General features: G+C 53.0%; 1 protein-coding gene across 3 annotated transcripts in view; it reads right to left on the reverse strand.

The window, feature by feature from the left end:
* Positions 1 to 485: 485 nt before the first annotated feature.
* PLEKHM2 (pleckstrin homology and RUN domain containing M2) overlaps positions 486 to 22415 on the reverse strand; it is a 27250-nt gene continuing 5320 nt past the window's right edge. The window contains exons 2-20 of one of the 3 annotated variants that reach the window (XM_070956259.1): positions 18330 to 18436; positions 18075 to 18184; positions 17008 to 17107; positions 16022 to 16109; positions 15577 to 15763; positions 14260 to 14319; positions 10613 to 10838; positions 9542 to 10252; positions 7156 to 7225; positions 6907 to 6997; positions 6738 to 6802; positions 6279 to 6367; positions 4917 to 5049; positions 4514 to 4704; positions 1906 to 1971; positions 1645 to 1807; positions 1318 to 1497; positions 807 to 923; positions 486 to 700 (exon numbers count right to left, since the gene is read on the reverse strand). In XM_070956259.1, coding sequence (XP_070812360.1) covers positions 563 to 700; positions 807 to 923; positions 1318 to 1497; positions 1645 to 1807; positions 1906 to 1971; positions 4514 to 4704; positions 4917 to 5049; positions 6279 to 6367; positions 6738 to 6802; positions 6907 to 6997; positions 7156 to 7225; positions 9542 to 10252; positions 10613 to 10838; positions 14260 to 14319; positions 15577 to 15763; positions 16022 to 16109; positions 17008 to 17107; positions 18075 to 18184; positions 18330 to 18436 — 2892 coding nt within the window. In that variant the 3' untranslated portion in view covers positions 486 to 562. Of the gene's footprint in view, positions 701 to 806; positions 924 to 1317; positions 1498 to 1644; positions 1808 to 1905; positions 1972 to 4513; positions 4705 to 4916; positions 5050 to 6278; positions 6368 to 6737; positions 6803 to 6906; positions 6998 to 7155; positions 7226 to 9541; positions 10253 to 10612; positions 10842 to 14259; positions 14320 to 15576; positions 15764 to 16021; positions 16110 to 17007; positions 17108 to 18074; positions 18185 to 18329; positions 18437 to 22415 lie in introns of all 3 variants that reach the window. The other 2 variants (XM_070956258.1, XM_070956261.1) reach the window with 2 other exon arrangements.

Genomic DNA, 22415 nt, shown 5'->3' on the forward strand with positions numbered 1-22415 from the left:
GGGCACGGAGGGGGCCATGACAGGTAGCACAGAAGCTGAGAAGGGCAAACGGGGACCAGGAAGTCGCGCAAGACCGGTTGCCGGTCTTGAACAAAAGTTAACACATGCGGGGGCCGGGAAGGGGGGTGGGGGGCGCAGGCTGGGCTCTAGCATCTAAAAGCCGCCAGCCGAATGACTCCACCTTCTGCAGAAACCCCTCCCCACTGGCACCCTAAGCTTCACCATTCTTCTTCACGGCTATTCCTCCATCTCCTGGACCCGTCTCCACCCTGGAGCGGCCCGGAGCTCCTGCTTCCCCACTCCCTCTTGTACCCAGGATCCGTACCGGGATGCAACGCGAACCCTTGGCACAAACACGTCGTATACCCATCAGCCCCAACCGGTACGCGAGACAGAGTCAATAGCAGCGGTAGCAAACAGACCCCCGGGTTTGGGGCTGGGCTCATGGAGTGTCCAAAGCAAGCGAGGCCCACACCCCTCCCGCCTCAGGTCCCCCCCTCCCCTCGTGCGCCCGCCGTGCTTCCTCCTGGTGGGATCAGGCTGTTCTTCGCCTCCTGAGAGGCTAACACCAGGGGTCCCGGGAAGCCCGGCCACGACACAGGCTGTCGCTGCGCTGCCACGTGCTGTGGATCAGGCTCAGCGCATCCTCGCATTTCTTCCTGACGGAGCTGTCCTCGAGGGGCTTGTGCAGAAGGTCGACCTGCCGACACAGCGGGGCAAAAGGAGTTGTGAGGGGGGAGACGGGGCCGCCTGGGCCGCCTCCCCCGTCTGCAGAGCCAGGCCGCCCCGCCGCATGACCAGCCAACCTGGTAGGTGCTCTTCCACACAGCGTCCAGCGCCAGCAGGAACCGCTCGAGTTCTGCAGGGCAGCTGAAATAGAGGGCCCACGGGGGCACGTACTGCTTCTGCTCCTGGGCAAACTCCTAAAGGGGTAGGAGAGGAATTGCTACGTGAGATCCTGGGCTTCCTGACGCAGGAGGGACGACAGCAGTGGTGAAATTCAATTTTTTTTACTACCGGTTCTGTGGGCGTGGCTTGGTGGGTGTGGCAGGGGAAGGATACTGCAAAATCCCCATTCCCTCCCCACTCCAGGGGAAGGATATTGCAAAATCCCCATTCCCACTGCACTCTGGGGCCAGCCAGAGGTGATATTTGCCAGTTCTCCGAACTGCTCAAAATTTCCGCTACGGGTTCGCCAGAACCTATCAGAACCTGCTGGATTTCACTCCTGGCTGAGAGCCTCACTTAACAAGCTGTCCTAAGGGAGCCCCAAGACCACAAGGAATATGCTGCCTCTTCCTCCTCCTGAAGACTCACCAGGAGACAATATTCCCGACCGGGCTCCGTAGAGACGGAAGCCACCTCCGCCAGCTCAGCGGTGGCCAGTGAGCGGAAGAAGCTGGTCTGGCAGTCCTCGTGGCAGGTGAACAGTTTCTGCTCCGTCACCACCAGGCAGCAGGGAACGCAGGGTGCAGGGGCCACGCCCTGGGGGATGACCTGGGTGGGAAGGAGGGCCAAACAACCTTTGGAGCTCCTGAGGGCGAAAGGGCCCTGCTCCTGCCCTCCCTTCCGGTCACCAGGCAGCACAGGAGCTGCGGGGACCCCCACCTTCCCGCATGGCCCCAATCCCAAGGAGGACCTTACCCCTTGGGAGACCGCCTGGCATAAGTATTGCATCCAATACTCGGCCATCTCCTCTTCGTTTTCTGCGCTCAGCTCTAGGGAAGGGCGCTCGGTCAAAATGACCTGGAAGGAATGGGGCCGATCCGTTGCACTTGATCTTCGGCACCCGCCGCACTGCTCCCCCCTGCAAGGGACAGAGTTTGCGGTAAATGAGACAGAGGAGTCAGAGTCGGGCGGTGGGTTGGGGAGAGGCCCTGGGAGCCTGCCCCATTTGGGACTCACCCCATATTCACAGACAGCAGCGGAGTGATGTCTGTCCGGTCCGGGTACTGGTACAAGATGCCGTTGCTATGGAGGGAAGACAGAAACAGCTGCTGGGAAAGGGCCCCTCAACAGTTCAAAGCAGAGGAAGTTTGAATTAGCATACGAGTATGCAAATTAAATGCTCTCTCTGTCCTCTCAGAAGGCAGGACAGCCCCCCCCCCCTTATGCTGTCACCAAGAACCAGAGTCCAGCCCAAAGTTAACTCTAGGGTTATACACTGAAAAGATGGTGACCGTCAGAAAAGCTGCAAACCAAGGCAAAGGAAGTCGTTTGTTAGAGCAACCGACAGAAAAGGGTATCACTCCAGAAATATTACACAACAAAGGTACAGATATAAGGATGGTTTGGAATGCAACTATAACTTTTACAAAGGAGGCTTTTCATATAGCAGAACAGCAAACAAAAAAACACAAGACATAGGTGAGAATAGAATAGAATAGAATAGAATAGAATAGAATAGAATAGAATAGAATAGAATAGAATAGAATAGAATAGAACAGAAAATACGGAATAGAATGGAATGGAGTGGAGTGGAGTGGAGTGGAGTGGAGTGGAGTGGAGTGGAGTGGAGTGGAATGGAATGGAATGGAATGGAATGGAATGGAATAGAATAGAATAGAATAGAATAGAATAGAATAGAATAGAATAGAATAGAATAGAATAGAATAGAATAGAATAGAAAATACGGAATAGGACAGGACAGGATGGGACGGGATAGGATAGGATAGGATAGAAAATACGGAATGGAGTGGAGTGGAGTGGAGTGGAGTGGAATGGAATGGAATGGAATGGAATGGAATGGAATGGAATGGAATGGAATGGAATAGAATAGAATAGAATAGAATAGAATAGAATAGAATAGAATAGAATAGAATAGAATAGAATAGAATAGAATAGAATAGAAAATACGGAATAGGACAGGACAGGACAGGACGGGACGGGATAGGATAGGATAGGATAGAAAATACGGAATGGAGTGGAGTGGAGTGGAGTGGAGTGGAGTGGAGTGGAGTGGAGTGGAGTAGAGTAGAGTAGAGTAGAGTAGAGTAGAGTAGAGTAGAGTAGAGTAGAATAATAGAATAGAATAGAATAGAATAGAAAATATGGACTAGAACAGAACAGAATAGAAAATACGGAATGGAATGGAATAGAATGAAAATATGGAATGGAATGGAACCGAACAGATAGAATAGAAAATACGGAATAGAATAGATTAGGATAGGATAGGACAGAATAGGAAATACGGAATAGAATGGAATAGAATAGAATAGAAAAGAAAATATGGAACAGAACAGAACAGAACAGAACAGAATAGAAAATACAGAATAGCGTGGAATGGAATGGAATGGAACGGAACGGGAACAGAATCGAATCTAGAAGGGACCTTGGAGGTCTTCTAGTCCAGCCCTCTGCTCAAGCAGGAGAACCTATACTATTTCAGAGAAGTGGCTGTCTAGTTTCTTCTTAAAAACCCCCAATGACGGAGCGCCCACAATTTCTGGAGGCCAGCTGTTCCACTGGTTAATTGTCCTCCCTGTTAGAACGTTTCTCCTTAATTCCAAGTTGCTTCTTTCTTTGATTAGTTTCTATTCACTGTTTCTTGTCCTGCCCTCTGGTGCTTTGGAGAATAATTTGACCCCGTCTTCTTTGTGGCAGCCCCTCAAATACTGGAATACTGCTATAATAATGTCCCCCCTAATTCTTTTCTCTAGACTAGCCAAATCCAAATCCTGCAGCCATTCTTCCTACGTTTTAGTCTCCAGGCCTTTGATCACCTTCGTTGCTCTTCTCTGAACTTTTTCCAAGGTCTCAACATCTGTTTCATAGTACGGTGACCAAAATTGGTTGCAGTATTCCAGGTGTGGTCCTAACTAGGGTTTTATAAAGCGGTAAAGAAACTCTCCAAAAAGATCATTTCACTGCATATTCAATTCTTAAAAGAGCAGTTGTCTTTGCTGAGAGCAAAAGAAATGAAGGTAAAATTAGCTGACTTTAAAGATGTCAAAACCACTTGACGGAAATACCGTAACATCTGATCAAGATGCAAAAAAAAAAACATTTCAGCAATGTTACTCTAAATTATACAACAATCATCCTGGCCAAAAGGCTGATGAATGCCTACTTGTAAGGAAGCAAAATTTACCAAAGATCGCAGAAAAACAGAAACGCTTAATGAACAGATCTCTCTGAATACGTTGGTAAAGCTGTTAAAAAGGTCAAAATCAAGAAAGCGCCTGGATCGGAGACTGGTTTACTAATCTCTTTCTATAAACCTTTCAAGGACGAACTTCTGCAATCTTTGAAATCAAATGATCAAATTCTACAAGCTGGGAAGGGACCAGAGACAGCTGGAATGAGGCTCATTATCATTCCACAGAAAACAAAACTCTTGAGGTAGGCATACCTTTCCTATTTCTTCTTCGCTAGTTACCATTTCTTTTTGTTATGTTTTCTCTTACGGTTTTTACTTTAAGAATGTCTTCAATAATAATTAATAACATTTTTTTTTTTAAAGGAACCGGAGTTTAGCCAACCTTCCTTCGGGCCCCGACTATATCCTCCTCACCTGAGGACCACAAAGCAAGGCTTCCAGACTTCCTTGCCCAGGTAATTGGTTCCTGCCTTGTAATTCAGCACACCTTCCTTGACGATGCAGTTTTCGGTGGACACGTAGTGAGACGAAGGTGGGCCGGGGTTGTCGTCCGTGGGGTCTTCCCAGTGAACGAGGCCATAGAAGTGGACCACCACTTCCGAGATCTGCCAAAGCCAGTCAACTGCTTAGCCAGGCCCTGAGCCCCCAAAAGGAGCCCCCGTCCCAAACCCCTCCCGGCTTGGCCTTTGCCCCCACCTCCCCATCCCGAATGGGGACACGGCTGGTGCATCCCTCAGAGGGAAGGCTGCCTGGGGTGGCTACGGCACGTAGATTTCTTGTGAGCTTCGAAGGGAGGAAGGGCAGGAGAAAGACGCACCTCCCGCTTGGATTCCTGAGCCACAAATTTGGCCAGCGCGAGTTTCTCCATGGTGGCGTCGGTCAGGATACTGGGGTACGGCGGCTCGCGGCAGCCTTTGATCATGGCGGACTTCAGGCAGGCCAGGAAGAACCTGCAGGGAGAGGGGAATTAGGGCTCCCCCCACCACCAAAGGAGGGGGAGGCTGGATTGAGCACAGGGTTTACTAAAAAAGAGAGGAAGTGACCGCATTAACTGAAGGGGAGAGACACCCAATTATGAAAATTATTCCCCCCTACAAAGTTGTTGGGGTGTGTTGTTATTTTATTATTGTCCTTTTTATTCTTTTTATTTCTTTTATGTGGTGTTTTTATATCCTTGTAAGCCGCCTTGAGTTACCATGTGCAAGTAGTCGGCAATATAATTTTTTCTAAATAAATAGCAATAGCATTTAGACTTCTATACCGCTTCACAGTGCTTCGCAGCCCTCTTTAAACGGTTTTGCAGAATCAGCCTGTTGCCCCCAACAATTTGGGTCCTCATTTTATCCCACCTCGGAAGGACTGGATGGCTGAGTCAACCTTGAGCCTGGTGAGATTCGAACTGCCAAATTGCAGGCAGCTGGCAGGCAGCAGAAGTAGCCTGCTCATCTACCTCTACCTCTACCTCTACTTCTACCTCTACCTACCTATCTATCTATAGCACTTAAGACTTATATACCGCTTCACAGTGCTTTACAGCCCTCTCTAAGTGGTTTACAGAGTCAGCCTATTTCCTCCAACTATTTGGGTCCTCATTTTACCCACCTCGGAAGGACGGAAGGCTGAGTCAACCTTGAGCCTGGTGAGATTTGAACTGCCAAATTGCAGGCAGCCGGCAGGCAGCAGAAGTCGCCTGCTCATCTATCTCTATCTCTATCTCTATCTCTATCTCTATCTCTATCTCTATCTCTATCTCTATCTCTATCGCTATCTCTATCTCTACCTACCTATCTATAGTACTTAAGACTTATATACCGCTTCTCATTTTACCCACCTCGGAAGGACAGAAGGCTGAGTCAACCTTGAGCCTGGTGAGATTCGAATTGCCAAATTGCAGGCAGCCGGCAGGCAGCAAAAGTAGCCTGCAATACTGCACTCTAACCACTATGCCACCACGGCATACTAGTCGGCATTCTCTGGGTGGCATCCCTCGCCATCCCAGAAGCTGTTACCGGGGGAGGCGAGGCCCACCCAGCCCTTACTCAGTCAGGGTAGTGTCTGCCTGCAATACTGCACTCTAACCACTATGCCACCACAGCATACTAGTTGGCATTCTCCGGGCGGCATCCCTCGCCATCCCAGAAACTGTTACCGAGGGAAGCAAGGCCCACCCAGCCCTTACTCAGTCAGGGTAGCATCCGCCGTGTCCAGCAGGAACTGCTTCCGACGGTTGGTGCAGACCAAAGTCACCGTTTGCTGATCCAGACCCACCTGCCGGAAAAAAAACAAAAGGCCATTGGGAAGGGACCCTAACCCCTTGGCCTCTGGGAGGGGAAGGCTCAGCCCCTGCAAGATAGGGGTGAGGGGGCCGCCCCTCCCTCCAGGCCCGGGAATTTAAGGCCGCTGATCTTACTTGGGGAAGAAGCGGTGGTAGTATTCAGCTGGTTCTATCCGGTTCGGGAAAACCGGTAGTGGCAGCTGTGGGAGGCTCCACCCACCCGCCCGGATGTAATCTCACATTTGCGAACCGGTAGCAAAGGTAAGCAAATACCGCCCCTGGGAAGAAGCCTTCTGGAGGGACGGCCCCGTGTGCCCGCACAGCCCCACCTGCCCACCCACTCAGCAGCCCTCCGCAACTCACAGAGATGTAGTCCAGCTCATTATAGGACACAGCCTCCTCCACCATGTAAGGCTTCTCGGCAGCTCCTGGGGATGGGAGAAAGAGTGTGCGGAGTCAGCTGCACAGCCAACGGGCCCAGGGCGGTGCTCAGAGGCAGGCGGCCACCAACAGCACTTCCACAGGGATTTACCTTTTCGGATGAGGTACATATAACAGTCAGTCAGCAGCAGGTAAAGGAGCTGGAGATTCCCTTCCATGTGCCCTGTGCTCATCCGGATCATCTGTTCGGGAGAGAGAGGCCTCCGTTACTGACAGAGGGATGCGAGAAGAGCTTCTCCTTAGATCAGAAGAGGTCTGGCACCCTTCTGAAGGAGAGAGGGGCAGGGGAGATGGGGAAACACGCTTGCAAGAGGGCTCCCTTCTCGGCCATCGGACCTACCCGGAAGAGCTGCTCCTCGTTCTCGCGAAAGACGTGGATCATCAAGAGAAGCAAGTGGTTGTTGTCTACCCTGCGGGGGAAGAGAAGCCCGAGCCGAGGGTCAGGAGGGAGAGCTGGCCGGCCCCCTGCCCTCCTTCACCCCACCCCCTCCCCATCGTGAGGTGGCTTTCTCCAAGGAAGAAGACACGGAACTGAAGGAATCACCGGGAAGGAGAAAGCAATACAGGGTCAATTTTGGATGTCCCTTTATGACGTTCACGAAACACAAGGAGTAATATAGGAGAATATTGGTAGTTCAAGGTTGAAATCAGGGGGTCTTTGGTGCTCTCTAAGCTCGGTGGCTCAGTGGCTAAGACGCTGAGCTTGTCGATCGAAAGGTCAGCAGTTCAGCGGTTCGAATCCCTAGTGCCGCGTAACGGGGTGAGCTCCCGTGACTTGTCCCAGCTTCCGGCGGTCTTCCGGGTGCACTTCAAGGTTTTGGTTCTCACCTTTAAAGCACTCCATGGCTTAGGGCCTGGATATCTACGAGACCACCTTCTGCCACCGATAACCTCCCACCGGCCAATACGCTCCCACAGAGAGGGTCTCCTCAGGGTGCCGTCGGTCAAGCAATGTCGACGGGCGACCCCTGGGTGGGGGAGTCTTCTCTGTGGGGGCACCCGCCCTCTGGAACGAGCTACCCCCAGGGATACGACTGATCCCGGACCTCCGTACTTTCTGCCAGGCTCTGAAGACTTTCTTGCTTCAGTGAGCTGGGCTGGCTTAAGATTTTAATTGATTAATTTTATGGGTAAGGGGTTTTAAAATTGGGAAGCCAAATGGATTTAATTATTTTTTAAATTATTTTAATTTTCACACTGTATGTATTTTAATCCTGGCTGTTCACCGCCCTGAGTCCTTCGGGAGAATGGTGATATAAAAATTTAATAAATATTAAATATATTAAATATTAAAAAAAAAAATGCAAGTAGAAAAATAGGGACCCCCTTTGGTGGGAAGGTAACAGCGTTCCGTGTGCCTTTGGCGTTGAGTCACGCCGGCCACATGACCACGGAGACGTCTTCGGACAGCGCTGGCTCTTCGGCTTTGAAACGAAATGAGCACTGCCCCCTGGAGTCGGGAACGACTAGCAGATATGTGCAAGGGGAACCTTTACCTTTTAAGCTTGGTGGTTTTCTGGCAGACGTTTCATTACCCCAAGTAGCAATAGCACTAGCACTTAGACATATATACCGGTTCACACTGCTTTACAGCCCTCTCTATGCAGTTTACAACGTCAACATACTACTCCCCCAACAATCTTGGTCCTCATTTTACCAACCTCGGAAGGACAGAAGGCTGAATCAACCTGGAGCCTGGTGAGTTTCGAACTGCCAAACTGCAGTCAGCCGGCAGTCAGCAGAAGTAGCCTGCAGTACTGCATTCTAACCACTGCGCCACCGAGGCTCATAGGTTACATCATCGGTATTAAACCGATGATGCTACCGCCAGTGATGTTACCTGGTAGAATTGCCCTGAAAAGCCTTCCTAACAGTTTCTCGGCACACGCTGGGCGAGATGCCGCCGCAATAGTGCCGAGTCCCAACCTTTGGATGCCGGAAGCAGGCTGTCAACCCTGAAGCTGACCTGCCCGAAGCCATCTTGGAGCTTCAATGTTGCCACACTGGAGCGAGGGGGGGATTAGAGATAGCTGGGCTTGTGCCGTCAAAAGAAAATACTTTCTCAAGACTTTCTTCTGGGAACCAAGGACATTCTCACACCTGGCTGAGAGGAGGAGGAGGAGGAGTGATGTCACCAGACCAGCGGATGCCGCCGTGATTGGGCCGTGTGACTGATTGCCTGGGGTTGAGGGAAAACCTTTTACCTTTAATTAGGTGAAAACCAAGGGGCACTTCAGAGTTGGTTTTCACCAGATATGTGCCAATTTTTTATTTTTTTTAAATTTGATTTATATGCCGCCCTTCTCCGGAGACTCAGGGCGGCTTACAATGCGTTAAGCAATAGCCTTCATCCTTTTGTATATTTATACAAAGTCAGCTTATTGCCCCCACAACTGGGTCCTCAATTTACCTACCTTAGAAAGGATGGAAGGCTGAGTCAACCTTGAGCCTTGGCGAGATTCGAACCCTGCAGTAATTGCAGGCAGCTGTTCTTAATAACCAGCTTAATAACAGGGTGCCTTAAACCACTGTACTACCAAGGCCAATATATTTCCAATAAAGCTATTCTTTGAGGCATTCCCCTGCCTCAAGAGTTTTTGCTTGCAATGGATGTATTACTTGGAACCCTGACACAGGCTGTGATTCCCTCCCCTCCCCCTCACCTTGGAAGAGTATTGTTGTCTCTCTGATGGAGGACCTTGGCCAAAGGGAGGGACCAGCCTTACCTGAACTCTGAGGGATGGGCAGCCTCCGACGGACTGCCCTGCCCCTCCTCCACCCCGGAGTCCTCGGCGCTGCTCGGGGAAGGGCTCGCCCGATCCTCCTTCAGCCTGCTAAGGGCCGCCGCGCTGGCTATCTCCACTGCTTCTCCCGGCGAGCTGGCTACGGCTGGCCCAGCAGCCTCCCCCTCTCCTCCTCCTTCTTCCTCCTCTTGTCCAGGAGCTTCAGGGCCACCAGGAACATGTGGCGGTTGACCATTCCCTGCAGAGTCATGGTGGCCACCACCTGTTGCAGGAGTGTTTGGACTCTCGACGGTAAAGCGGTAGAAGTCCATGTGGGCCGGCAGACCCTGACCAAAGCCGCCAAGGGATGGCCCTTCCGAAGGGGGGTCCCCTGGCAAGTCGGTCCGAAAGGACTGGTCCGGGGGCTCCAGGGGGCGGCTCCATCCGTCGGTCGCGTCCAGCGAGTCGATCACCTTGCTGAGGGCCTGCCCCACCCGCTCCATGGCCGTGTCCTTCATTTCAGGGATCCGGAGCCCCAGTTGGCAGAGGGCTGGCGCCTCAGTGCTGACCGTAAGGTCGGACTCTGGGGTGGCCCATAGCCGCCCGGCCTCCTTGCCCACAGCCTGGTCCCCAGCAGGAGCAGGGAGGGAGGGGACAGTGGCCTCCTCCGATTTCACTTTCTTCTTCTTCACCGTTTTCTTCTTTTTAGCCAGCCTGTCAAGAGTGGGGGGGGAGGGGCAAGTGAGTTCTCTAGCTGTGGCACACCGGGGAACAGCCGTAAGCCGGGCAGCCAGCAGGCTTGTTCGGGGCTCAAGGACAGGTGGACGTCTCAAGCTGGACGGGGCCCACGAGGCCATTGAGCCCAGACTTCTTGCAACTCCAAAGGCACAGGCTGCTTTGGCCCTCCGCTTCAGTGCCCGCAAGCAAAGGTGGGCTCCCGGATGCCCAGTCCCAGGGAAACAATTCCTGGCACACCTCCCACAGCAGGAAAGGAGTGGTCCACAAGAGCCACAGGCAGGGGCAAGAGCCAGGTGGGGCCAAGCAATCAGGGGATGTCTCCTTCCCTGTACCAACCTGATGACCTCCAGCTCCGTGCAGCCCTCAGACTGATCGGTGCCTTCGGGCATGAGGTCGGCCTTCAGCGAGGCAGCGTGCACTGGGGTGCTCTCAGCGGACGACGGCCCTTCCGCCTTCCCGTCGAAAGGATTGTAGCGCTGGGTGGGGCTCTTGGCTGAAGCCCGGCAGCTGTTCAACTCGGAGACCACGGAACGTGGACAGCTGAGCGTATCGGTCAGGTCTCCTTCTGGAATGAAGGAAGGAAGGAAGGAAGGAAGGAAGGGGGAGGGAGGGAGGGAGGGAGGGAAGGAAAGGGAGGGAGGGAAGGAGGGAGGGAGGGAGGGAAGGAAGGAAGGAGAGGGAGGGAGGAAAGGGAGGAAGGGGAAGGAGGGAAGGGAAGGAAGGGGAAGGGAACAAGAAGGGAAGGGAGGAAGGGAGGGAAGGAAGGAAGGAAGGAAGGAAGGAAGGAAGGAAGGAAGGAAGGAAGGAAGGAAGGAAAGGGGAGGGAGGGAGGGAAGGAAAGGAAGGAAAGGGAGGGAGGGAAGGAAGGAAGGAAAGGGAAGGAAGGAAGGAAGGAAGGAAGGAAGGAAAGGGAGGGAGGGAGGAAGGAGGGAAGGAAGGAAGGGAAGGAAGGAAAGAAGGAAGGGGAAGGGAACAAGAAGGGAAGGGAAGGGAAGGGAAGGGAGGAAGAGAAGGGAGGGAGGAAAGGGAGGGAAGGAAGGAAGGAAGGAAGGAAGGAAGGAAGGAAGGAAGGGGGAGGGGAGGGGAGGGAGGGAGGGAAGGGAAGGGAGGGAGGGAAGGAAGGAAGGAAAGGGAGGGAGGGAGGGAGGGAAGGAAGGAAGGAAGGAAAGGGGAAGGAGGGAGGGAAGGAAGGAAAGGAAGGAAAGGGAGGGAAGGAAGGAAGGAAGGAAAGGGAGGAAGGAAAGGGAGGGAGGGAGGGAAGGAAGGAAGGAAAGGGGAGGGAAGGAAGGAAGGAAGGAAAGGGAGGGAGGGAGGGAAGGAAGGAAGGGAGGAAGGAAGGAAGGAAGGGGAAGGAGGGAAGGGAAGGAAGGGGAAGGAGGGAAGGGAAGGAAGGGGAAGGGAACAAGAAGGGAAGGGAAGGGAAGGGAAGGGAAGGGAAGGGAAGGGAAGGGAAGGGAAGGAAGGGTCAGCTGGGTCCCCATTCAGAAGATGTGTCGCATGCACCACTCTTTTGCACGCTTTGCTCAAGAAATTCAAGGATTCTCACAGCTGGCAGAGGGAGAAGGAAGAACAGTTCCTTCGGTCCACAGAATCCCGAGTCCTACAATCCTTGCAGCCTGCACAGAACTGCACCTTAACAGCTATTGGGCTGGGAATTTTACCCTGATTTCACACACAGTGGCACCTTTGCTCCACAGGCAACGCAAGAAGAAGAGGACGACGTCCCACCGCCCAGACCCACCGGGAGGTGGTGGTGTCCTGATCTTTGCTGAACCCCCGAGAGTCCTCTGATGTAGCCCTGCAGAACAGCAGCAGGTTGCCCACCTCAGGAGCCACCGAAGGCAGACCAGAAATGGGACGGTGCATTACAAGTGGGGAAGCGGACCGGTGGGGTGGGACGGGAGTCAAGAGGCAGGCTCTAATTCTTCAGTGACTCCGTTACAAAATTCTCTCTCTCTCCACCTGAAAGCCTGCCTTCAACCAAGAATTGCTTGGTTGACGACACCACCGGTTGAAGTGTCTATGGAGATCATCCCAGGTTCTGGTTGTCCCAAAGAAGAGCTGAAGAAGTTTCTTGGGCGAGTAGCGAAACGTCTTCGAAGAAAAACCAACGAAGTCCAGTGGCCGCTCGAAAAAAGCACCGATGAGGAACAGGTCACTGCGGATAGAGACGCTTTCCAGCCCATCTAATCTGGGGGACTAACGACTTGCCCTCGGAGGGCCCCCTAACTGGTGTTACCGCCCGCCGGAGGCCGTACCGAAAGGTTCTGCCTCGTGGGGTGGTAGCGAGACGGCTGCCGAGAAATCGGCAGGTCGGATCCTGGCTTGGTGGGGATGTCGACGCCGCAACCATCATCCCCGCTGCCCAAAGCTGCTTTGGGGGAGGGGGGTTTGATGACAGATGTGGCGCCACCTTCCAGGATTGGACCTCTCAAGACACCGTCAGTGGTGGCCCAGGATTTGTCCAGGGCAGGGCTCCGAAAGGGGCCCTGTCCGAAATGGCGCAGGTCGAGGCATAGCTTCGGCCTGGGTGGGTAACCATTTGCCGCAGGGATTTGCACCCCGGCGGGACACCAACTGGGACCCAGTATCCCGCATAGGCCGGATACCCAAATAAAAACAAAACAAAGGCAAAAAAGAAAAAAGAAAAAAAAACACCTTTGGGACAACCAGTTTAACTTTCCACCCAGGGGTGAAATGCTCCCGGTAGCGATGGCAGCGGATGGTTCGGAGAACCGGTAGCAAAAATCCCTGCGCCCCCCCCCATGCCCAGCTGAGCCGCACGATCATCAGAGGCTTCTTTTTTTACTTTTAAAAGCATTTTTTCTACAACTTCTTCCGCCGAAAAAATGCTTTTAAAAGTAAAAAAAAAAAAAAGCCTCTGATGATCGCGCGGCTCAGCTGGGATTGTCAGAGGCTTTTCAAAGCATTTTTTTAACCACCTCTTCCCCGGAAGAGATTGCAGAAAAAAATGCTTTAAAAGTCTCTCTGATGATCCCAGCTGAGTTGCCTGATCTTCAGAGAGACATTTCAAAGCATTTTTTTAACCACTTCTTCCGCAGAAGAGGTTGCAGAAAAAAATGCTGTGAAAAGCCTCTGAGATCCCGGCTGATCGGCAGAGGCTTTTCAAAGCATTTTTTTTGCATTTGCAGAAAAAATGCTTTGAAAAGTTAAAATAATAATAATAATAAAAAGTTGGCCATGCCCACCCAGTCACATTACCCCCCACCACCACCAAGCCACGCCCACAGAACCGGTAGTAACAAATTTTACATTTCACCCGTTTCCACCCCTTTCATTCGGTTGCTGCGTCTCCTAGTTCGCAGGCCGAGGGAGCAGGAAGTTACTCAAGAGCGAAAGGAGCAGCAGCCGAGTTAGGAGCCCCGGAGCCCGCCCGCCCGCCCTCCGTCTTAAGGGGCACGGCAGGGCAAGAGCTGAGGGAGGCAAGGACAGAGAAAGGGGCCGCTGCAGCTGCCACCATCGCTAGCAGGACCCTGCAGGGGGAAAAGAGAGGCTGCTGGCAGAAGCATCTGTGGCCGCGAAATCAGGTGGCTTAACGTCCATTTCCCCAGAACTCCTTCCCTCCGTCGCCCCCATGCACTGACAGGCGAGAGAAAGAGGTTAGGAGGAGACCCGCTGGCACCGACACAGAAGCGCTCTTCGGAAGCTTGTTAATGTGCAAACCAGAAAGAGACTGATGGTTCATGCTGGGAGATGGAAGCCACAGAACTGTAGGAGGTGGGCAGCAGATGCCCTGGGCTGAGGTGCCAATGTACAATGATAATATAGTTATTATTATGATTATTAAAGCTGGCAAGACCCGCCACCAAAGAACCTGGTGATCTGGCTGCTGGGCCCCTCAGGCACCAGCCCGCTGTTAAAGAAACCTGCAGCCCAGCATGCGGGAAGCTCTGGGGCAAGAGGGGGCGGCGGAGGGGAAGGGGAAGGGGAGGGAACTGGAAAACCAGGCGAGCTGGTCCCACCTTCCCAGGCTGTGGTAGGGATGGACGGCACTGCAGGAAAGACTTCTCCAAAATCATAATCTATAAAACGAGGGATAAAAAGGAGGGTTAGAAATGAAAGGAATCCGGTGGAAGGGAGGGGGAGGGGGGGGAGAGAGGTGGGACAGAGATATGGAATACCCTCTCGGGCGATCATGATTGATGGGCGAAGTGGGGTGGGGGGGGTGGGGAACGGAGCAGGACAAGGGCAGGGCGGGGACCCTCTCTCAGCTCAGGCTGCAGGACTGGGCTCAGTTACAGATCCTGCTCAGGGACCACGATATCTTGGAAGTTTAAAGGAAAAAAAAAAAGGTAATTATTGGGAAGGTAAAGGTTCCCCTTGTACATATGTGCTAGTCGTTCCCGACTCTAGGGGGCGGTGCTCATCTCTGTTTCAAAGCCGAAGAGCCAGCACTGTCCGAAGGCGTCTCCGTGGTCATGTGGCCGGCATGACTCAATGTCAAAGGCGCACGGAACGTTGTTCCCTTCCCTATTTTTCTACTTGCATTTTTTACGTGCTTTCTTTTTTTATTTTTTACAGAGGACACAATGGCTCTGTGGCTAAGACGCTGAGCTTGTCGATCAAAGGGTCGGCAGTTCAGCGGTTCGAATCCCTGGCGCCGCGTAACGGGATGAGCTCCCGTGACTTGTCCCAGCTTCTGCCAACCTAGCAGTTCGAAACCAGGTGAAAAATGCAAGTAGAAAAATAAGGACTTTTGGTGGGAAGGGAGCAGCCTTCCGTGCGCCTTTGGCGTTGAGTCATGCCGGCCACATGACCACGAAGATGTCTTCGGACAGCGCTGGCTCTCCGGCTTTGAAACGTAGATGAGCACCGCCCCCTAGAGTCGGGAACGACTAGCACGCATGTGTGAGGGGAACCTTTACCTTATTATTGGGAAGGTGCAGGTGAGGCCTTTCTCTTTGTGGCTGTGCTTGCTTTCCCTTTGAGCGCAGAGCGGTGTCAGCGAAGGGCTTTCCCAAACTGCGGCTGGGAAGGGCAGGGACGATTCAGGCCGAGTGTCCCTTGCGGACGGTCAAAAATCACGCTGATTGTATGGATCAAGGGAGGCAAGCTCAGGAGCACCTCAAAATACTGGCCCGCCACACAGGGGACCGAGGGTTGCTCAGCACCCGCGGGCCTGCCCCCCAATTGCCTGTGGGGCTTTGAACTGGAGATACTGGAGGTGGAGTTTGCAGCTTGACAGGGCCTGTTCCTCCGGCCAAAGAAGAACCCAGCCCCATCCAGCCCCTCCGTTCCACGGGCTCCCGGGGCTCCTGCCCACCCACCCAGCCCCTTACCCTCACTGGAGGGGGCGATGGCGCTGTCATCCCACTCCAGGTTGGTGGACGTCACTGAGTTGAAGGAGTTGAGGGAGAGGCTGTCCGACCCGTGGACGGAGCTGGGCAGGCGGTCCTCGAAGTCCAGCAGGTACTGGGGCTTGTAGTAATCTGGCATATATGGGGCCAAGTCCAGGTAAGGGGCATCCTGGAAAAGCAGGAGAGCTTGAGGTGGAATTGCTGCTCGCCCACTCAAGAAACTCCCTTTCCCCTCCACTCTTTGCTTCAGGAAGTTTGCCCATTGGCTGGGAAGAATTAAAAAGAAAAAAAAAGCAGCCGCCTTCGGACGTAACAGGGAAATCCATTGGAAGACCCAGCACCGGAAGGCAGAGGTGGGATGTGCCCCAGCCCAATGGGAGGAGGAAACTGAAAGGTGTTTGCTCTAGGAGGCCGGAAGTCGGCTCACCAGGTCCAGGTCAAATCGGATAAACTCCAGGCCGGCCACCAGGGTGAGGAAGAGGGTCAGGTGGTCGTGGCTGCAGACCAAGGCGTTTCTGTGGGATGGAAAAAGACGGAACTCAGGATTCACCCAGGACCCTCCTGGCAAAGTCAACAACCCAGAATCGCTCCTCCCAATCTGTTGCCCCACTGGCTGGGAAGAGGCCCCCCCCATCCGAGGGGTGCTCGGTCCAAAGGGACCCCCACTCACACCCTGGAGGCAGAAGTTCTTCTGCAACGCTAAATCCTCGAGTCCCGACTGATGCATCAAGTCAGAACTAACTGTTGCCTTTAAAACAGGGGTGGGGCTGCTGGGGGTTCACAGGGGTTCGGGAGAACCTCTAGCTAAGATTCTGTGCAGTTTAGAGAACCCCCAAATCTCACTCCTGGATGGCACCACCCACCCCACCCCTCCCCGGAGTCCCCACACGGCCCGTTTTGGATGCAGGGCGCGCGTGGAGGCTCAGGGAGGGCGAAAAACAGGCCTACCAGAGGGCCTCTGGAGCCTGGGGAGGCCGTTTTCACCCTCCCGGAGGCTCTAGAAAAACCTCCGGAGCCTAGGGAGGGCAAAAATCCCATCCTCCCAGCCATGGTGCAGGTAGCCGACCAGGCCACGCCCACCCGGCAACCCAGAGAACCCCTTGCTAAAATTTTTGAAGCCCACCCCTGCTTCAAACTCCTTGAAGAGTGTGAGGAAGCCCCAACAGCGTTAATTTGGGAAGAGGCAACCGAAAAAGAAGGGCAGCTGTGAAAAGCAGGACTTCCCCTCCTTGTACTTGTGTGTCTTACGAAGCATTCAGCGTGGCTAGGGACACCCCCGTGGGAACAGCGGTTTTGAAGGAAAAGCAGCAAAGGCTGTGTGTGTGTGTGTGTGTGTGTGTGTGTGTGTGAAAGAGAGAGATCCTTTCCCTCCCCCTCCCGCGGTGCCAGCCCAGCTGCCCAGAGCAGACTCACTTGACATAATGCTTATGCAACAGGGGCAGGTTCTCCTGGAAGAGGCGGAGGTAGCTCTCCAGAGAGTTCTCGTTCAAGGCCAGGTACAGCCACGCCCGGCCTGCAAGAGGGAGAGACTGCTTTGCAGGACCTGCTGGCTGTCAGGAACCCACCCGAAGGAAGGCCGCCCTGAGCTGCTCTAGCCGGGCCCCTTCTCAACGGCAGTCCAGGTGGAAGCTGCACTTCTGATGCCCAAAGCCCCAGGTGGCGGGTAGCAAGAGGTGCCTCGGTACCCCCTCGGGAGTCAGGCCGACTCCTCTGGAGGCTTGTCCGGTTATCAGCCCAAAGCGGAGAGCAATCTAGTTCCCAGCCTTCTAACTGGAAGGATTGGGAGCTGGGAAAACCTCGCTAACAAACAAGCCACAGATCCTCAGGGGAGAGCAAATGCCCCATGGGTTCTGGTGCCCTCCGAGCATTCGGTGACATGGGCCGCCCAGGGTTGGCCAGAGACGTGGACTGTTGTGGCCAGCCAGCAGAACTGGCAGCCAATTTGGAGAGTGAGGAGGTTGGGGAGGAACATGGGCCAGTCCTGGAGTCTGGGGAAGGCTCTGATGAGGGCTCTGTGTCGGAGGCAGAGAGGGGGCCAGGGCTGTATGCCAGTTATCAGCTGCCTTCGGAGTTGGACATTAGTGAGGCAGAGGAACAGCTGGAGCCTGTTCCCAGTGTGTGCATTCACAGAGTTGCCAGACGAAGGGAACAGCTAAAGAAGGGTTGTCTCAGGAGTAAGGCCACAGGTGGACGATGAATGGCCCCTCCCAGAGGGAATAAAAGAGGAGCGAAAGGGGAATGGAGTTTGCAGGAGACAATTAATTCGCTTAATTGGTTCGTGACTCCTTGCCAAGTTTTGAAGATATCGGCCTGGCAGCTCTCCAAGCCAGATAAGGTCTGTGACTGTCAATTCTCCCTTGAAAGACTTTTGCTGGATGTGAAGGAGAAGAATTCACAGTCACTTAACAAAAAAGGGTCGGGACAAGGAGTCTGCTTCGTGGTCTGGGGGAGCCTAGGTCAGAACACGGGCCGAGACTTACTGCGCCCCAAGTTGGTCGTCACGTGCTCCAGCAGTTCAATCTGTTCAATGGCCTCTCGGCGGGTAAAGTGGACTACCAAGACCCAGTAGCCCGAAGGAAGGTCTTGCAGCCTGCGCCGAGGAGAAGGAAAAGTCGCGGAGCGGTTTTCTTCAGAATAAAAGCAACCCACCCACCCACCCACCCATCCACCTGAGCCCTTGCCGTGCATGGCTTCCTCCGGGGGTGGGGAGCGAGGGCCACGCCGAGGCCCCTTACCCGTAAAGCAGGGCGTGGTCCAGGTGTTCACAGAGACGCTGCAGGACCGTGTCGTGGTTTCTGATGGCGGGAGTCTCGTCCTCGCAGGCGGCAAAGTAGCTCTGCAGCTGGGGAGATGAGCACATCTGGTGAGGGAGCCGCCAACCACGCTGCCGGCTGGAATCCACGCAGGCCCATGTGGTTCGTCAAAGGTCACTTGGAAAAGCCTAGCCCACTTCAGGGGCAAAGCAGAACCGAGGCCCGCAGGATGCTACAGGTAGTCCTCGCCTTACGACGATTCATTTAGTGACCGTTCAAAATTACAACGGCCACTGGAGAAAGTAACTTAGGACCGGTTTTTTCACACTTACGACCGCTGTAAGCATCCATATGGTCACAGGATTAAAATTCAGACGCTTGGCAACCGACTCATATTTACGACGGTTGCAGTGTCCCCGGGGGTGTGTGTGTGTGTGTGTGTGTCACCGGATCCCCTTTTACGACCTTCTGACAAACAAAGTCAATGGGAAAGCCAGGATTCACTTAACAATGGTTTGACTAATTTAACAACTTAATAGCTGTGGCAAGAAAGGGGGGAAAAAGTCACTTAACAAATGTTTCATTTAGCGACAGATGTTTTGGGCTCCATTGTGATCGTAAGTTGAGGCCTCCCTGTGCTTTTGGCCTAAAATGCAGGGAGTACTAGACAGCATGCTAAAAAGCAGAGACATCACCCTGCCAACAAAAGTGCATACAGTCAAGGCGATGGTTTTCCCAGTTGCAATGTATGGCTGTGAAAGTTGGACCATAAGGAAGGCTGAGAAGGCCAAAGAATGGAGGCCTTTGAACTCTGGTGCTGGAGAAGACTCCTGTGAGTCCCTTGGACTGCAAGGCCATCCAACCGGTCAGTCCTAGAGGAGATCAACCTTAGCTGCTCTTTAGAAGGCCAGATCCTGAAGAGGAAACTCAAATCCTTTGGCCACCGAATGTGAAGGAAGGACTCCCTGGAGAAGAGCCGAATGCTGGGAACGATGGAGGGCAAAAGAAGAAGGGGACGACAGAGAACGAGGTGGCTGGATGGAGTCATTGGAGTCGGTGTGAGCTTAAATGGACTCCAGAGGATGGTAGAGGACAGGAAGGCCTGGAGGAATGTTGTCCATGGGGTCGCGATGGGTCGGACACGACTTCGCAACTAACAACAACAACAACAACAATGAGCAGTAGGATTTCCATGGGCCAGGAGCAGGGTGGATTTGATTTAAATCGAGTTGATTTAAATCTCTAGTAAAAAGGCTTGATTTAAATCAACTCGATTTAAATCATAATTTTTAAAGAGCAACTGTCATCTCTGCTACTCCTTTGACCCACTGTTGATTCACTGATAGTCCCAGTGTTGCAGAATATACAGCCTCCTGCTACATAACTAAGCTCCATTTCATGCTGAATAAACTATTTATGTATCTTAAATAGAAAACTATCTTACGATAGATTTTTACTCCAAAAGTTTTTTATTAAAATAAATTTGATAAAAATAAAAAAAATCCGATTTAAATCAAAAAAATCCGATTTAAATAAAAAAAATCTGATTTTTTTGATTTTTTTTTAAAAAAAATCATTGATTTTTATCCACCCTGGCCAGGAGAGACCTGGCTGCATTTGTCTCTTAACATTGATCGTGATCTTCTGCAGGCATCTGGAGTGGCACCTGGATGGAAAGCAGAAACGCTTTCCGCTTCCAGCAATCCCTGGGCAGGTGGGCTTGGGGAGGCATGCTGAGACCACACGGACGTTTTGGGAAGGGACAGCAAGAGGTCAAGTGTGTTTCAGAAATAGGGTGGGTTTTCTGGAAGAAAAACAGACGCCCTTTTCACTTTTAAGGCTTGCCTCCTAAATGGATGAGAAGAAAGAGAAGACGCTTGCCTAAGAAAACGGGTGCCAAGGAACGCAGCTTCCAATCCTGCCCAGGTTAGTCACCAGGCTGCACTGGATGCATTTTCTCTGGCCAGAACAAGAAGAAGTCGGGCCAACTTTCCGAAGCCCTGACCATTAGGTACACAGCCAACCCCAGGAAAGCAATAGAGATAGCATTGAGGCTTACATACTGCTTCATGGTGCTTTTACAGCCCTCTCTAAGCGGTTTTACAGAGTCAGCCTCTTGCCCCCAACAATCTTGAGTCCTCGTTTTACCTCGGAAGGATGGAAGGCTGATTCAACCTTAAGCCAGTCAGTCAGGATCGAACTACTGGCAGTGGGCAGAGTCAGCCGGCAATACTGCATTCTAACCGCTGGGAGGGAGGGAGGGAGGGAGGGAGCGAGGGAAGGAAGGAAGGAAGGAAGGAAGGAAGGAAGGAAGGAAGGAAGGAAGGAAGGAATAGTACTTAAGAGTTATATACTGCTTCATAGTGCTTTTACAGCCCTTTCTAAGCAGTTTTACAGAGTCAGCCTCTTACCCCCAACAATCTTGAGTCCTCGTTTTACCCACCTCGGAAGGATGGAAGGCTGAGTCAACCTTAAGCCAGTCGGTCAGGATCGAACTACTGGCAGTGGGCAGAGTTAGCCTGCAATACTGCATTCTAACTGCTGGGAGGGAGGGAAGGAAGGAAGGAAGGGAGGGAGGGTGTGAGGGAGAGAAGGAAGGAAGGAAGGAAGGAAGGAGGGAGGGAGGGAGGAATAGTACTTAAGAATTATATACTACTTCATAGTGCTTTTACAGCCCTCTCTAAGCTGTTTTACAGAGTCAACCTCTTGCCCCCAACAATCTGAGTCCTTGTTTTACCCACCTCGGAAGGATGGAAGGCTGAGTCAATCTTAAACCAGTCGGTCAGGATCGAACTACTGGCAGTGGGCAGAGTTAGCCTGCAATACTGCATTCTAACTGCTGGGAGGGAGGGAGGGAGGGAGGGAGGGAGGGAGGGAGGGAGGGAGGGATGGAAGGAAGGAAGGAAGGAAGGAAGGAAGGAAGGAAGGAAGGAGGGAGGGAGGGAGGAATAGTACTTAAAGAGTTATATACTGCTTCATAGTGCTTTTACAGCCCTCTCTAAGCGGTTTTACAGAGTCAGCCTCTTGCCCCCAACAATCTGGGTCCTCGTTTAACCGACCTCAGAAGGATGGAAGGCTGAGTCAACCTTGAGCTGGTCAGGATCCAACTGCCGAATTGCTGGCAACCGGCAGTCAGCAGAAGTAGCCTGCAGTACCACATTCTAACCACTGCGCCCCCATGGCAGATTCCCATCCATCTTAGCATCAGCAGAACCGGCCCCAGGACGAACAACTCAGTGGCTTGCGCAAGGATAAGGGTGCACAACAGACTGACCCCACAACTAGGAAAGGAAGGAGAAATCCCCCAAGCCACGCTCGGCTTACTAGTCACCCCAGCAAAAAGACCGCCTTGAGGAGAGGAGGAAGAGAACATACCAGAGGTGGGTTTCAGCAGGTTCTGGCCAGTTCTGGAGAACCGGTAGCGGAAATTTTGAGTAGTTTGGGGAACCGGTAAATACCACCTCTGACTGGCCCCGCCCCCATCTATTCATTGCCTCCCGAGTCCCAGCTGATCGGGAGGGAATGGGGATTTTGCAGTAACCTTCCCCTGGAGTGGGGTGGAAATGGAGATTTTGCAGTATCCTTCCCCTGCCACGCCCACCAAGCCACGCCCACCAAACCGGTAGTAAAAATGTTTGAATCCCACCTCTGTAGACACCCCCCTCACTGACCCTGCGCAACGCCACTTTCAGAGCAAATAAACATTGCTTGCAGAAGCGCGAGCGCCCACCCTGTAGAGGAGACCTCTCCTCCTGCCCAGCCAAGAGAAGGGAATCTCGAGAGCCCTCCTGAGGCTGCCCATAAGGACCCCTTGCTCAGAGGCTCCTGCCCCACTTCCCCAGACAGCTCCTCCTTCCACCTTGCCCCAGGGAACAAAGAGAGCTCTGCTTCCCAGGGCCACGATTCCCAGCCACACCTTTACGTGTCTTGGCTAGGCCCCAGAGGGAGTGGCAGCCAAAAAGCCTGATGGTGCCTCAACTCCGGAGAGAATCGCGGGGGTGCCCGGGGTGCAGAAGAGGAGCCGGGCTCCCCAAGAGGCGCACCTCAAATGGCACTGGCACCAAAGGA

The sequence above is a fragment of the Pituophis catenifer genome, unplaced genomic scaffold (assembly GCF_029215685.1).
Source record: "Pituophis catenifer annectens isolate HBS135680 unplaced genomic scaffold, rPitCat1.0.hap2 SCAF_18, whole genome shotgun sequence".
NCBI lineage: Eukaryota > Metazoa > Chordata > Lepidosauria > Squamata > Colubridae > Pituophis > Pituophis catenifer.